The sequence below is a fragment of the Pan paniscus genome, chromosome X, assembly GCF_029289425.2.
Source record: "Pan paniscus chromosome X, NHGRI_mPanPan1-v2.0_pri, whole genome shotgun sequence".
Lineage (NCBI taxonomy): Eukaryota > Metazoa > Chordata > Mammalia > Primates > Hominidae > Pan > Pan paniscus.
Window position 1 is genome coordinate 122,822,166 of NC_073272.2, and position 16,819 is coordinate 122,838,984.

At 37.9% G+C, this 16,819-nt stretch overlaps 1 protein-coding gene across 5 annotated transcripts in view; it reads left to right on the forward strand.

Moving 5' to 3' along the window:
• Positions 1–16,819, forward strand: part of GRIA3 (glutamate ionotropic receptor AMPA type subunit 3) — a 307,596-nt gene that overhangs the window by 166,069 nt on the left and 124,708 nt on the right. For all 5 annotated transcript variants that reach the window (XR_004668776.3, XM_008976733.5, XM_003823129.4 and 2 more), the window contains one exon: positions 5,466–5,519. Coding sequence is in view for 4 of the 5 variants with exons in the window: in XM_008976733.5 (XP_008974981.1) it covers positions 5,466–5,519 (54 nt within the window). In the remaining variant the exon portion in view is untranslated. The remainder of the gene's footprint in view (positions 1–5,465; positions 5,520–16,819) is intronic.

The following is a 16,819-nucleotide window of genomic DNA, read 5'->3' on the forward strand; positions in this document are numbered from 1 at the left end:
TTCCCAAAGACATGTTCTTTGGTGAAATCCTTGTTCTCTAATCCTCACATCCTAGCATTTTATTTGATGCCTTATTCAATTGCCTTCTCTCTGCATAAGCTTCCCTGTAGATAGCATAAGCATTGATGAGATTCCTCGGTTATACTTCCGTTTTCCTTCTTTACAAAAAGCTTCAGCCTTTCTTTCTCCATCTGTACCACCCCCACCCCCATTACCATTGGGCTGACTTTGGTATGTGTGATTGGCTCTTCTCTGCCTCACTAATCCAGCACATTTATTCAAGTCAGATGACTGCAATATGAAGCATTGTCATTCAGTGATAGGAGAGCATGTGTGTGCAGATTAAGATTATTAGAAAATAATTCTAACAGAATTGACTTCTGGTATGTATTTACGAAGACTCAGGCAATTTAGTACCTTGGGGGTTTTACTCATGAAGATGAATGCCTTTTATCATATGGAAGATTTCTTCTGTAAAGTATGGCATGTTTTAAGGCTGATTTCTGTAGCACACCTCTTATTCAACTTCCAACATAGCCAAATGTAAATAGGATGCCATAGGACAACAGTATCTTTAAAAAAAAAATTAACTAGGAGAGCAGGAAAAAATGAAGGGGGCTGAAAAATATCCCCTCTTTGAACATAAAGAATGTGGTCTAATAGCTTTTTCTTAAAGAGAAAGTATTCATACAATAAATGAAGAAAACTTGGTGAATTAAACCAGCAATCCCCCCACACCCACACTTCTCTCCTAGCCCCTCAGACATTTGCAGGATGCCTAAATCAAAGAGAAATAGAGTAAGGTGAGCATCAAGGCATGTTGTTCTGTACTCAAAGCAAGATCAATCTTTATACATAGATCCTTTTTTGGCGCTGATGTAGAAAATCCAAACAAGGAGATACTTAGGTCTACAAATAACCTAATCTGCATACCAGATGGATCTAAGGGGGAAAAAAACATACACACTTCTCCACACACATATTTTTTTCTAAAATGTGAGCATAGAAAAACAGATGCTTTTGCCTCCCAACGGATCTGTGGGCCTCTCTCAAGTAGTCTTGTGGAGCAATTTCATTTCAAATTTCTAAAATTATGAAAATGTCTAGATTAAACATTAAATTGAAAAGGAAAGGGCCTCTTACATAGAAAACCAAATGAATATTTTATGAATTATTTTTAACTGCTCAGTGATACCCAACCCCCAATTTCACAGATGAGTGGATATGGGGAGGGGGCCAGTAAGAGGAAGTCTCCCCAGAATGGGTTGACTATGATTCACTAACTTCTTTGACAAATAATTTGACGCTATATGCATCACTCTGTGTGTTAGTATGTAAGAGCTCTTTCTTCTGCGAATGAAACTCTACTGATAAAGCTTCAGTGAATAAGGATTGTGGCATTTTTTTCTTTCAGATCCTATATGTGAGGATTAAAATAAATTTCCTTAAAACAATAAATTTTATCTATATTTCACACATTTCCCCTTATTACATTTAATATATCTGCTATCACATCAAGCCATCCATCATCTCCAACAAATCTTACAAAAGCAAAGTGAATACAGAACATGGATTTGGAAACTTGCTATTTCTTCCTTAAATTTCATGGTCGACTGTAAAAACAGCTTTTATACTTGAAGTTCTGCAACTAATTCAGAAAGAGCTATTATAATTACTGTAAAAGCAAAGTTGAATATTCTTTCGGTTACCAGAGTCATTAAGTAACTGAGGGTACAATTTATGCGTTGTTCATCTATAACAGATGGAAAGAACAAAGATTTAGGATGAGCTGAACAAGAACCACTCCCATTAACTAGTTCCATTATGGATCGCACTAAGTACAATCCTCCCATCCCACCCTATTCCTATAAGCCCTGTACCAAAAATTCAAAAAAGGGAAAGATCAAGAGCAAAACATGACACTTTTTGTGGTGAGGCCTCCTGTAGCTCACATCAGTAGGATCATAGCTGCTCCACGTAAGTAAGATTTCAAGATAACTGAAATTTACTGTCTTAAGTATTGGGACTTTGAGCATTTCTTCTGGAAACCTTCCCTAAAATATGCATATCCCTGGGTTTTTCAGCAGAGATTACTGAACACAATAAACCATAGCCTGATGACTTAGGGAACATCCATGATTATACTGTGCACTAGTATGATGTTGTCTCCTTTTTTCATCCCTTCTTTCTCCTTTAAGTCAGTCTGTCACTTCCACTGCTACTAATGTACCTCTTTCTAATATCAGTCCCTCCCTTCACACACACCCTTTCTAGTTTGCAGCTTTTAATTTACTGTGAACTGGAAAACCAAGATTGGTAAGAACTATATGTTAAGTAAGAGTTAAGGCACTGAAAGCAAGGATGAGGAATTAATTATGGGCTTCAATACATCAGCTTTGTGACACTTTAATGTTCCTATCTTTAGATAAGCTTCCTATCCCAGTTTAAAGCTAAATTTTGAAAGGGTGTTGTTATAAGACAGCTACCTTCAAATAAGTAAATTTGTTCTGAGCAGACCAAAGTGGGCCTGAATTAAAGCAGGTATCTTGATAGCTCCAAGTTTTTCTGAACCTGAGAAACAATGTCTCAATGAATGACCCCTCCCCACATTTATATAGCATCACACACTTAAATAATGCGCATTTCAAACATTTTTTTTTTTTGAGATGGAGTTTCACTCTTGTTGCCCAGGCTGGAGTGCAATGGCACGATCTCAGCTCACTGCAACCTCCGCCTCCCGGGTTCAAGTGATTCTCCTGCCTCAGCCTCCCGAGTAGCTGGGATTACAGGCATCTGCCACCACGTCTGGCTAATTTTGTATTTTTAGTAGAGATGGGGTTTCTCCATGTTGTTCAGGCTGGTCTCAAACTCCCGACCTCAGGTGATCCGCCTGCCTCGGCCTCCCAAAGTGCTGGGATTACAGGCGTAAGCCACCGCACCCAGCCTCAAACACTTTAGGAGACATTATCCAGTTTGATCCCGGCAACACTTCTGATATAGGCAGGGCCAGATTATAGATAAGGAAATGAAGGCTCAGTAATTTGCCCACAAACAAAGAATTAGTAAATGACAAGACTGGGGTCCTGGGTTCTCACTCACTGTTCTTTTCTCAACACTGATGTCTTCTATTGCTCCCTCTCACCTTCTCTACACACAAAAAAACACTAAACTCTGCCTCTGATGAGAAAGACGTATTCCTTTTCCTTGGGATTCCTTCCTTATTCCCCTCTAAGCATTGCCAGATGTCTTTAAGAATATTGCTCATTTTTCTAGCAGAACTCAAAACCCTCTGGTTTTATTATGTTGAGAGTTGTCAGTTAATTAAAAATTCAACAAATGTATGGTCCCAACTTGCCACCAAAAGTTAACAAATGTCACCGGCAAGGATGTTTCTCGCAAGTGGACACTGAAGAATACATCCCAGAAGATACCTACCAGCTCATTTTGTGTCATGGAAGCATGAGAAATCACATCCTCAAGACATTCATTAACCTTTCATTTCCTCTATAAATAATCAGTCAGAAATGTGGCTCATAATTTAAATTAATCAAAAACTGCTCTCTTGTCCTCTCTCTCTCTCTCTCTCTCACACACACACACACACACAAACACACACACACACACATACTTAAAATGACTTGTTGAAATGACTTGAGGGCTTGTAATGCCAGCATCATAGTCAAATGTATGGTTCCACTTCTCTGGGTCAACTTAAACATTGCCTCGTCCATGAAGCCTTCCCTGTTCCTATCAGGCCTTAAATATCTCTTCTTCCTCTTGTCCAAGACTTTATAGCAATTACTAGCATTTGCTATTTAGCATATATTTAGAAACCATGTGAAGTACTGCCAAGAGTATGGGTTCTAGAGGCAAATGGACCCAGATTCCAATCCCAGCTTTACCGCTTCCTAGCTGTGTGGCCTTGGAAAAATTACATAAACTCTCTCTGACTGAAATTCCTCATCTGTAAAATGAGACTAATGATACTTAATCTGTTAAACTGTTCTGGGGATTAAATACATATAAAGCACTTAGCACCGTGCCTGCATATACTAGGCACTCAAATAAGGACAGTTAGACTTATTATTATTACAATCTTTCATGTATAGTTCTGGTTTGATATATGTGCAATTTTGAGGCCTTCTCACTTTGTTCTAAACCCTTTAATAGCTGCATCCAGAGAGAAATTTATCATAAAGCTTAAGCTTAATGGCCCCTCACTTGCATAGCTTCTTTCCAAGGCCTTGTTCCAAATTATGACATTCATAATTTTATATTTTTTTAAAGAAAGATCCTAAAATTGCATTAGCTTCAGGCCAGTACAAAACCTGGTTCCACCTCTGGTTGTGTCTTTAACCTCTATGTTATCCTGTTCCCTCCATGGGTACTCATTGTAGTACTTTGTACACAGTCAGTACTCAATAAAAATCCTCAGTTAGCCAGAGTTTTTGGTGAATTCGGCTTCAAGGAAATAAACATCAATTATTTAGTCAAAAACTTCTAACTTCTAACCAATACATTTGATTGGAAAATATTCAGCCCACTCACATATTTTGAGATAATAAAAATGTACTTCTTGAACTGTACAAAGTACATTTTTATTAATACAAAGCCTATTATTAGACTTTGTACTAATATAGCATTATTCATAAAAATTTTGGTAAGAATGATGATACTGAGGAAGGGTTTCTCAACCTTAGCACTACTGACATTTTGGGCCTGAGAATTCTTTATTGTGTGGGCTATTCCAAGCATTGTAGGATGTCTAGCGACATCCCTGGCCATTACTCACTAAATGCTAGTAGCACCCTTCCCAGTTGTGACAATCAAAAATGTCACCAGGCATTGCCAAATGTCCTCGAGAGGAATCCCTCCTCAGTGCCCTAAAGCATCACAATCAGCACCAAAAGATGTACAAGTGATTACAAGTCTTTCAAACTAAAGCAGGAAAAGGAAGATAATTATTTTAGAAAAGTTTTCAATAAGCAAAAGCAACCTCAGTTAACCTGAAAATCCCATTAACCCCATTCCTTGAATGTTCTATTCCCTTAGCATTCCAGATAACAAAAAAAAAAAAAAAAAAATACTCTACATTCTATTTTCTACTTTGTATGCAAAGTTCAGCTGATTTTCCATCTCAAAAGCTAAGTACAGAAATCGAGTTCATGAGTGGGGGATCTTCAGCTTCATCACTTTTGCCGTCTATTTTAAGTGACAGTGATGCTATTGACCTGAAAGTTTAGGGAGTTTTTTTCCCCTTGTTTTGACATTTTAAGTTTGATATTAGCAAGTCTTCCTGTTTTATCCAGTTGAAAGCGAAATGCAACAACAAGAAATCTGATCCAATTAACTGTGATTTTCCTGTATATAAAAGCTCTAACATTTTGTTCTAGCCACCCCACTGATTGTGCAATTGAAAATGTCCTTCTTGAATAAGCAATATGTCTTATTTCTTCTTTCTGCAGGTTGTGATCCTAGGGAAACACTCAAGAGGTTATCACTACATGCTCGCTAACCTGGTAAGAACAAGCAAGTGTCCCTGGGCAATATATCCTATTTAGTTTGCATTTTTCTGTAATCATCCAAAAAGGAAATACATCAAGTACCTAATGCTTTCTCCAGAAACTTGGAGAAATGACTTCGGTAAATACCAAAACCTGAATGCAATAGCCTTGCTTTCAATTATGCTGTCGTTTTAGCTGTGAAGCAGCTATATTCTTTCCTAATTTAAAAAATAATTTGATATGATTCTTTACTTATTTTTAGATTCAATTTCGGTTTGAAATGTAAACTATTTTAATTGGGTTTGAAATATAAACCATGGAATTGGGGACACAGGAAACTGACTCTTTCCCAATTGATTCAAGTATATGTGCAGATCAGTACTGCATTTGTCCTTTCAGAAGCAGACCACTACCAAATCTTTTTGAGCAGATGTCAGAGTAGGTTTCAACATAGTACATTATATGACCCTGCCAAAGTGTATAGCCACCTTTCTACTTACATAAAACACAACTTGAATATTTACTTTCAAACTTCCCATGCCTTTAAAATTTGTGACACTGTAGAAGCTAGTATTTCATTAAGGTTATTTTATACACTTTCTTCCTCTGGAAGGACAATTTATTTAGGAATTAACAAAATTGCTTCTAAATTAGTAATATCTGTTTGGCAGAGGTTCTGAATAATACCATCTCCATGAAATGAAAGAGAAATGTTAAATTATCGCTCTAATACTAAAAATCTATTAAGTTATTACATGAGTTCTAACCCCAATTTTGTTTCATTAGCACAAGAGAATCGTGATCATTATAAAGCTCTTAAGCCAAAAGAATAGAAACAAAGGTGAAAGATTATTGTAATTATATTCTTATATTTTTTTAATCAAAGAAATATCTAATATCTTATTTTGTTTTCATAATGAATATGTTTTAAATGAAAAAGGAAATGTTACTTAAACCTCTTTCTTAGGAGTATGTACATTCAAACACTTTATAAGATGCAGATTAGAGCTGCTGTTTTCAAATGTAGTGTGCATTTTTCTCCAATAATTTGCTCTAAGTGGAGCACTTAGTCCATTTTGGGAATAAATGAATCTAGTCTTTTAGAAGAAGAAATCTTGATTCTTAAATTACATCCATATATTTTCAATATGGTTTTTAGGCAACCAACAAATAAAGGACTTTTTAATGCAATGGAGGTTAAACTGTGGCTTGTCAGGATATATGGATGTCACAACAAGGCACCTGATACAGTTATTGATGACTTTTTATCATGACTTTCTCACCAGAAAATATTTTGCTCTCCTTCTTTCCTTCCTTTCTGTTTTCTTTCCTTCCTTTCTTCTTTCCTTCTTTTCTTCCTTCATCTCTTTCCCCTTTCCTTCTCCTCTTATTTGTATGTCCTAGAAAGCAGCAAGGTTTATAGCACAGTGTTTAAAAATGCAGGGTTCACCAATCACTGACCATACATGAGGTGACTTTAGGTAGTATACGCATGCAAACTTTTTTATTTTAATGAAAATATATTTCCTTACTATGTATTAGAAAAATATAAAACTAGCACATCAAAATTGAAATTGTATAGATACTATTACTTCAAACAGGGCTAAAATAGAGATATAACAAAAGTAAAATATGTTTTTAATGTTCAAGTAAACAATAGCAAGGGGGATAAAGAGATATAGCAAAATCTGGGTTTTGCCTACCTGGTTGTTTTATACATGAATGACTAAGTTTGAGATATAACATTGAACTGGGGATCAGAAAGTTTGGGTTGTCAAACTGACTTTGCTACTAGCAAGGTAAGGGACCTTGGGCAAGTCACTTCAACTCTACAGACAGTGTTACAATTCCATTACTTTAACTCAGGTGGGAGTGGTGGGGGGCAGTCATTGATGTGTCGGATGGGTCATTTGAAAGCAAATAATAATTAGAAGTGCAAGATATTTATTGGGAGTAATACCTGTGAAAGATAAAAGGGAAAGGGACATAAGTAGGCAGGGAGAGCTTCAGACCACAATACAGGTCTATACCAGTAACAGAAGGGAAAAGGAAGCAAGTTTAATAGGAAAAGCTTCAGACTGTGCTGTAGCATTGATAAAATCTTGGCCAACACAACTAAGAGATCAGTGCAAAAGATAGCTCATAGAGGAGTCCTATGCTTCTTCCAAATGGCAAATCATTTCATCCCAACTTTGTTCAGTCATTAGCTGGCAGCAGCCCAGAAAGCACACACCTTCCACTTGAAAAACTGAGGCAGATCTGAAGGTACCTGAAGCTGGAGGTTGTCAGCTACCTTAATTCTTTGAGACAGATTTTGTCTTAAAGAGCGATCTGAGCCGTGCATAAGAATGGCTATCTCAGTTGGCCTACCATGACCAATGATCTGTAAAGGCCTTTCCCATTCTATAATTCCAGCTGGGTCTCCTTATTTCTACTGACAAACTTTTTTTATTTTTTTTATTTTTGTGGGTACATACTAGATGTATACATCTGTGGGTTATATGAGATATTTTCATACAGGCATGCAATGCACAATAACCACACCAGGATAAATAGGGTACCCATCATCTCAAGAATTTATCCTTTGCCTACTGACAATCTTTTAAATCAGCTTTTATTGCAATTTTGAGATCCAGACCTGACAAAAATTAAAGTCTATGGAGTGATAGAACTGAAAGAGAAAATCACTAGGACAACGTTGGGAAAAAGAATGGTAAACTGAATCCTATACACACAACTCAGAATTATGAGACTTTGGGGGAATGTCTACTACAAGAACAAGCAAAGTCTGTTCCTTTAAAAAGAAAGTAATGTATAGTATGATGTCAGTCTAAGTAATGAAAATTGATTTCCTTTACCATGCTTTGAGCTGCCACCCTTTCTCTTCCTTTAGTGACCCTCTTTTCATTTGAATTCAGCCGTGTAAGTCCCTGTACTCTATATCAAATTGCATTTGGGTAATAGAGATAGGAGCTGCTGTTCATCTCTGATGATAATAATAATGAGACAAATTATCCCTACTATGGTCCATGGTTCCCAGTTTTTTCAAAGCAGATAAAAATTACCTCAAATGCCTCCATCAAAGACAGACAGAGAGAGAGAGAGAGACAGAGACAGAGAAAGAGAACCAAAACTATTTGGAAGTAAGTTGGATGGTCAAGAAAAGGGGAAGTGGAGATAAGAAGATGTTTCCTTTCAAGATGAGCCAGCTGGATGAAAGCTGAGGGTGGATATCTACATACAGAAGAGCAAAGTCCAATGTGAGTCTTGGTGTTACAGACAGCACAAAACCACTGCTTTCTTCTACAAATGTAGAGTCAAGAATATTTAAGCTACTTAACTAAGCTTCCTGGAATCACTTCCTGCAGTTCCCTTTGATACTGAGTTCTATCTGGCAAAGACATCTTTGTACATTTACATGGAACTTCCCCTGGTAACAATCCTAAAGTGAGAGAAGACTTGGATATTCCATGAATGCTTTAACGAAGACCTCTCAGAGGTCAAGATGTACATTTCAGAGTGGACAATGAGCTGCAGAAAATTCTAGCTTGTTGAAATCCCGGAAAGAAACAGAAGATTTCCCCAGGAGTACAACCCAGAGATGTGATCTACTCAGGCTAGAAGTGGACATCCCAATAGAGCAAGTAAGTCTCTTAGAAATTCTTGTATCAGTTGATGATGTCATTTTTTAGGAGTTGTTCTGTAATTAATTGTTGTTTTATCTTCCAGGACTCTCTCTAACATGGCGCTGTTTGTCAACGTTAGTCCCAGAGTTAGCCATCATGTGTACAATCTGTCAGTCAAGCAGCCTCTCAATCTCTCATGGTAAGGTCCTGGATCTGGATGCTTTACACTGCATTGTCAGGCATGTTATGTAAAGTGATTTAGTTTTTTTCACCTATGTCAGTAATGATAGCTCAGTTACTGTGTGTAGAGCCCTAGAGTAATATTAGGAATAGATGCAAAGGCAGGAGGCAGTGTGGTATAATAACAATAAGAAGAAAAAAAAGCACGAGGCTAGGAGGTAGGAGTCAGGTTTGAATCCCAAGAATTCATCTAACTAGCTATATAGCAAACCAAACCCCTCTGAACCTGATTATCAATCTGTAAAATGCAGACGTAGACAAGATCAGTATTTCCCAAAATGTACATGAGATGATTTTAGATACTACATAGCAAAACTTCTCTTTTAACTTATTAGTTTTGAATGTATATTAAATACATATTGGAAAAACAACTATCCCAGCAATTCTGTGATTTTATAGATACCATTCCTTACAATGAGGCTAAAGTAGACATATAGATAAAAGAAACTCAGTCAATGTAAATAAAAATATTAAGTAAATTATAGTTCAGATGGTCCACCTCTATGGCAAAAAATTGAAAAGGTGGTATACTAATGACTAGAATTTGGAAAATACACCACTGTCACTTCTAGATCTACATTTCTTCCCTCTTGGAGTTCAGTTTGGGCCAGGGTAGGCCAGGTGAATGCTAAGGACACAAACAGGGAAGCAAAACCAGAGCCCCGTTATCCTTGGGGATATAAAGTTATAAGGCAGACTAAAGCTTTAAAATCAGTCCAAGTGGGCAAAAACCAAGATAGATATGAGTATTCTTAGCCAAGTTCTAAGCAGAGCTGAGGATCTGAAGGACCAATCAAAAACAGTCTAGCAGATTACACAGGGCAAATTGGATCTGGATTGAATGATCCAACAACAGATGTTCATCACTCCCCAAATAAGACCAAAAACAAAAACAAAACAAAACAAAAACCCACAAACAATTGAAGTGCCCAGGGGAGAACATGAGCCACAGCAGGGCTCATTCAGTGTTGCACCAGTTAACCACTGCCTTAGAAGACCTGACATTTTCCCTGCCTAGGTTGATACTGGTACCAGAGTTGGAGACAATTGCTGACCCTTTAAGTGGAGGAATTTAGGTAATGTCTGCTGTTAGCAGTAGAGAGCTACAGGCAATCAAACAGGTCATTGTGCAAGGAGAGAAAATAGAAGAAAGTTCATCTATCTTATATTCCTCTCTGATGTGTTAGCCGTTTTCTTTAGACTTTCATTTAATTTTCTCAGAACTTCTATGAGGAGAGACTTCTTGCCCACCCACCTTCCTAAGCCTTTTACATATCAGAAAATGGACTCAGAAAATATATATAACTTGCCCAAAGTCTCATAGCTAATCCATTGCCAAACTAAGTTTTCTATCTAGATTGGTAACACTCTTAGTAGAGCACCTCGCCTTTCCCACTTTACCCACCCAAGCTTCTCAGTGAGATAGAAAGCCAGCACCACAAAGGTCATATAAAAGCATTTGCAAAGACACAAATGTAAATAAATGAAGCACAAGCTCTAAATTTATGAGGATGAAGTGATCAGAGATAAAAAGGGCTTTTAAAAACAAGGACACGTTGGGCCGGGAGCGATGGCTCATGCATGTAATCCTAGCACTTTGGGAGGCCGAGGTGGGTGGATCACGAGGTCAGCAGTTCAAGACCAGCCTGGCCAATATGATGAAAACCTGTCTCTACTAAAAAAAAAAAAAAAACTTAGCCAGGCATGGTGGCACATGCCTGTAGTCCCAGCTACTTGAGGGGCTGAGGCAGAAGAATCACTTGAACCTGGGAGGTGGAGGTTGCAGTGAGCTGAGATCACGCCACTGCACTCCAACCTGGGTGACAGAGCAAGACTCTGTCTCAAAAAAAAAAAAAAAAAGGACACCTTTGTGAATCTGGTTTTGAAAAAAACCATCCAAAAGCCCAACATGAACTGTATCTTAACAGGCATCAATTACATCCCCATCACTCCCTGCTGTCCAACCATTTTCCTTCCCTCTTCTCTCTCTCTCTCTCTCTCTCTCTCTCACACACACACACACATTTTCATTCCCCTTTTTTCTTATGCTTCGTCTTCTCTCTCCCTCCTCATCCAACCTCACTTATGCCAGAAAATAATGATGGAAGGGGGGTACTAGATGACATCTAATTTTTCCAAAATTTTACTAAAACAAGAGCATTACTCATAAGATTGAACCCAAACAGGCAGCCAGGAGCTTCAACAAGCTTGAGGAAGTGAACTCTGCAGCTTACCAGATCTCAGAATGTACTTGAAAAACAGAAGGGCCTATTTTGCTTAGAGAGAAAACAAGTTTAAATAAGATTTAGTTATGCTGTTTTGCTTGCCAATAACAACTATTCCCTTCTCTCTTCCCCTTCCAGGTCTTCTTCTTCTGTTCTCTACTTTCCCTTTCTTTGTTCTGACATTTTTTGTGTTCTAAATAAAAAATTCAAATGCTCAAAGCCACGTGTTGTGATCACTGACACCTCAGCAGATGCCATGTAAACACAGAGCTCACTGGGCTGGAGCCTGGCTTTGCAGGCAAGGGAGGTGGGCTTGCAGGTAAAAATTCCCCCTGGTCCCAAATGCCAGGGAGCTCAGTCACCTCTCCTGGTGCACAACTTCTCTGGTAGCTCAGGATTCACTTTCTTCTCCAAATGGAAATGGTACATAGAACACCAAGGGAATGAGGAGTGGGGACTGGGCTGGGTTCCAACTTCCTGCCATGCATTTCGAAAGCCACAGGCATTTGTCAGCTTAAAGTTGCGAAGTCTGAGACTCCTATTCTCTCTCTCCCAAAATGCCTTTATTATAGTCAACCACTGCACTGTGTCTCTCTTCTCTCTCTCCCCTGCCTGAAATTAACAAGGAAAGATCATTTCCTACCCAATGTTATAGCAAGATGAATTAAAAGCATTTTATCTTCTCCCCAAACTCTCAGATTATGTCCTCTAAAACAGTGCTTCCTAAACTATCTGTGAAGAAGAACCAGTTTTTCCCCCCAAGATCTTCATGGACCAGTAAACATGCAACAAAAATAAATTATTTAAAAAATGAAATAAGCAAAATAAGATATATAAAATATAAGTTCAGTATTTTTTAGTATTACATTCAATAGCCATTATATTACCCTGTCAAGTTCCTATGAAGGTTGGTAAAGACTTACCCTCCATTTCTTTCCTTATATCATCTCAGACCGGTAACAAACAATGAACCAGCACCAGTCTGCACACATTTTGAGTAGCACTGCTCTGAAGGTCTTTACAGTAAGTGTTTTTTTCTATATATACCACTGTATGTCCAACAACTTGTTCACTTCACAGCAAGGAAAACAGAGTGTATTGTCCTTAAGAACCTTATAATTGTATTGTTCAGACCAGACTTGCATAGCTTATGATAATTGCCACTGAGATAGAACAGGTGCTGGGACAATGAATAAAGAGAAGGCAGATTGTGGAAGTCAATACCGTGGAAGTCTGCATAGTGTAGCCAGAGAAGGCCTTTCAGAAAAGGTGACTTTGAAACCATAATCTGAAAGAGGAGAAAGATTCAGCTACATGACGAATCAGGGAGAGTTCATGCATAGGGAACAGTACATGCCAAAGTCCTGAGGCAGAAAACAGCTTGATGTCTTCCCTGAACAGTCAGAAGGCAATTTTGGGTAGAGCAGAATGAGTGACAGGACAGATTAGATGCCAAGTGGAAGAGTTTTACCCTTTTTTCAACAGCAACAGAAGGCCCATTGAAGAATTTCAAGCAGGGAAGGGGTATGATCTGATTTATGCTTTTTTAAAAATCCGTGTCAAATGGATGAGTTTTATGTGATATAAATTATACCTCAATGAAGCTGTTAGTAAAAAAAAAGAGAGAGAGAGAGATCAGTGGCTATTTCCCCATTAATAGAACTTATGCCACGTTGTAATTATTTATTTATTCATACAAATAACCCCCACTGAACTGAAGTGCCATGAGGGCAAGGACCAAGTTTGAGATGGCTCGCCATTGTAACAGCTAGCACTTAATAGGTTTCTAAGTATGTTTGTTGGTCAGACTAGAGAATAAAATCATGAGTGAACAATATAAGCAACTTGTAATCAAGTACTAATTTATATGGTGTAATCGTCAACTCTACACATTGTATCCTCCCAGGAGGGTGGATCTGCTTTCTAGAAAAAGACTTGTGTCTCTCATTAGCAACCTGACAACTTGAATCACCACAATTACTATGCATTTCTTTACTGAAGCATCACCCAGATGAACAGTACAAATGGCACCAAAGGCAGAGCCAGTCTTCATCCAAAATGTGAGATAGATAGTTGTCTTTGGCAGCCTTCCAACCCTCATTCTACTGCTTTTATCTTTCCTATAGGCAAGCCACCTTTTCTCACCCATAATCTATCATCAACTCCTAAAAGTCACCCAACTTATCTTGTCTCTGTTTTCCCCCTGTACAAAATGTGCCCTAATAATAGTACTGTATGAAGGAAAACTCCACATCATACCTTGAAAATAAATGCACTTAATGTAAGCCTTGGATATATTTATTTCCAACTCTCAAATATCCACACTTCCAAAAGTAAAGTGAATTTCAGTATGTGAAAATCAACAAAGATGGGATAATACCAAAGTCATTTGGATCTTTGGAAGACTGAATTGTCGGGCTATTCTCAAATCATGGATGGTCTGTGTTTGGATGACAGTTGTGTAACCAGTGTCTATGTGAAAGATGGCTTTGGAGAGTTAATCAACAGAAGCTTACAAGACCCTGCATGAACTGCTTAGGCATAAAGGTCATGTTGGTTTTATATAGCTGCATTCAGATGTGAGCAAATATGCACTGATCAAACAATCAGACATGATATGATTGAGAAGTGGTGCAATTTATGAAATATAGCAGAACCTACAAATCAAAATGGGTAGTTTCTGTTTCAGAAGAATCACTTCTGGATATTATACCCATATTTCTAACAAATATCACCATTGTTGCACAGAAGCAGTCAAGTGTACAGAAAACTTAGAACGCAGAAAGTGAGAAAGCAGAATTTCAATTCACCCTATCTATAAGCAGTAGGATTGCCTCCAATCTGTCCCTGCCTTCTCTCATATCTTTTAATCTCTTCCCACTGCACACAAAGATTACCATTCAAACCAAAGGAAAGGATACTAACATGGCTAGCCAACAAAACCATCGATTGCAACCAAATAGAATTGGTGAAATGCAAACAGCACTAGAATTCGATAAGTTTAGTCCGAGCACACAAAAATCATTGAACTTGTAATCAACCCTTAATTATTAAAATCCTTATGAAATAATAAGATAGGCTTAACAGAAATTCCATAGCACAACAGGAAATTTGGGACCTTAGAGTCACTTAGCACCTATGTTGTAGAGTATACACATATACTTATTGCACAGAAGGCATGGGAAGTCATGCAATAATAAGACAAAAATCCATAAACAGTCATCCATATGTACAATAGCCTATGTAATCATTGGGAAGGGGGAGGATAAAGGAGCACAATTAGCCCCCTTACTACCTACTAGAAGATACAGGGACAAATTTGATATAGATGTTCTTAACCATTATTTCACTAATTGAAAATGTTAGCAAGGATGCAGAAAAAAGGGAATGCTTGCACATTGTTAGTGGGAATGTAAATTCGTGCAGCCATTATGGAAAACAGTATGGAGGTTCCTCAAAAAACTGAAAATAGAACTACCATATGATCCAGTAATCCCATTGCTGGGCATATATCCAAAAGAAACAAATCAGCATATTGAAGAGTTATCTGCACTTTATGTTTATTGCAGCACTATTCACAATAAGCAAGAAGTGGAATCAATCTAAGTGTCCATGAACAAATGGATAAAGGAAATGTGGTATATGTACACAACGGAATACTATTTAGCCATAAAAGGGTGAAAATCCTGTCATTTGTGACAACATAGATGAATCTAAAGGACATTATGTCAAGTGAAATAAGCCAGGCACAAAAAGACAAATACCACGTGATCTCACGTATATGTGGAATCTTAAAACGTTGAACTCATAGAAGTAGAGAGCAGAATGGTGGTTACCAGAGGCTAGGGGGTGAGGAGAGAGGGAATGAGGAGTTGTTAATAAACAGGTCCAAAGTTTCAGACAGGCAGTAGGAATAGGTTTTGAGAGCTATTGCACAGCAGGGTGCAATAATAATGCATCATATATTTCAAACTAAGAGGGTAAATTTCAAATGTCTCACCTTAAAAAATTGTAGGTAAGCAAGGTGATGGATATGTGAATTAGCTTGATCTAATCATTTCACATTGTATATGTATATCAAAACATCACATTGTACCCCATAAATGTACACAATTATGATTTATCAATCACAATAATATTAATAATTAAAAAAGAAAGAAAGGAAAGAAAAGAAAATGGTTCTTGAAGAATGAAATTTCAATAGAGGCACCTAAAGTTGTAAGTAATAAAGTAGGGGCCCTTTGTAGGCAAAGAGAACAAAGATACCAATGTTAAAAGAGTGCATGATGTGGCTAGAGCATGAGGTCTGTTGAAGGAAATGGTGTAGATGAGGCCAGGGGAGCAGAAGATAACAGATAATGGAAATCCTTGAAAATGAAGTTAAGATATTTGGCTGTTAATAGAAAGTAGGGACTCATTGCAGTCCTTTGAGAAAGGAGTCTTATACACTAACTGGTATTTTAGGAAGGTAAATTTATTATGTGAAGAATAAACTGGAGAGGGAAAAAAAGAGAAATCAGAGCACCAACTAGGAAGCTAGGACAATAATCTAGGCCAGTGGTTCTCAAACCCGCTGTACTTCAAAATCACCTGTTGAATTAGATGCTTGGGCCTCATACTCCGTAAGTCTAAATTAGAGAAAGGGATACAAAAAGAAGAGATTTTAAAGGAATGTAATCACCTTGCTTTGGGGCACATTCTTTTTTTATTTTTTTTAAGTGAAAGCAAGTTTATTAGGAAAGTAAAGGAACAAAGATAGGCAGAGCAGCCCCTAGGGCTGCTGGTTGCCCATTTTTATGGTTATTTCTTGATTACATGTTAAACAAGGGGTGGATTATTCATGAGTTTTCTGGGAAAGTGGTGGACAATTCCCAGAACTGAGGGTTCCTCCCCATTTTAGACCATATAGGGTAACTTCCTGACGTTGCCATGGCATTTGTAAACTGTCATGGCGCTGGTGGGAGTGTAGCAATGAGGACAACCAGAGGTCGCTCTCATTGCTATCTTGGTTTTGGTGAGATTTAGCAGGCTTATCAGCAAGTTCTTTATGACCCATATCTTGTGCTGACCTCCTATATCATCCTGTGACTTAGAAAGCCTAACCACCTCGGAATGCAGCCCAGTAGGTCTCAGCCTTATTTTACCCAGCCCCTACTCATGATGGAGTTGCTCTGGTTCAAATGCCTCTGACATTTCTCCTCTCCCTTTTATAAGAGAACCTTTA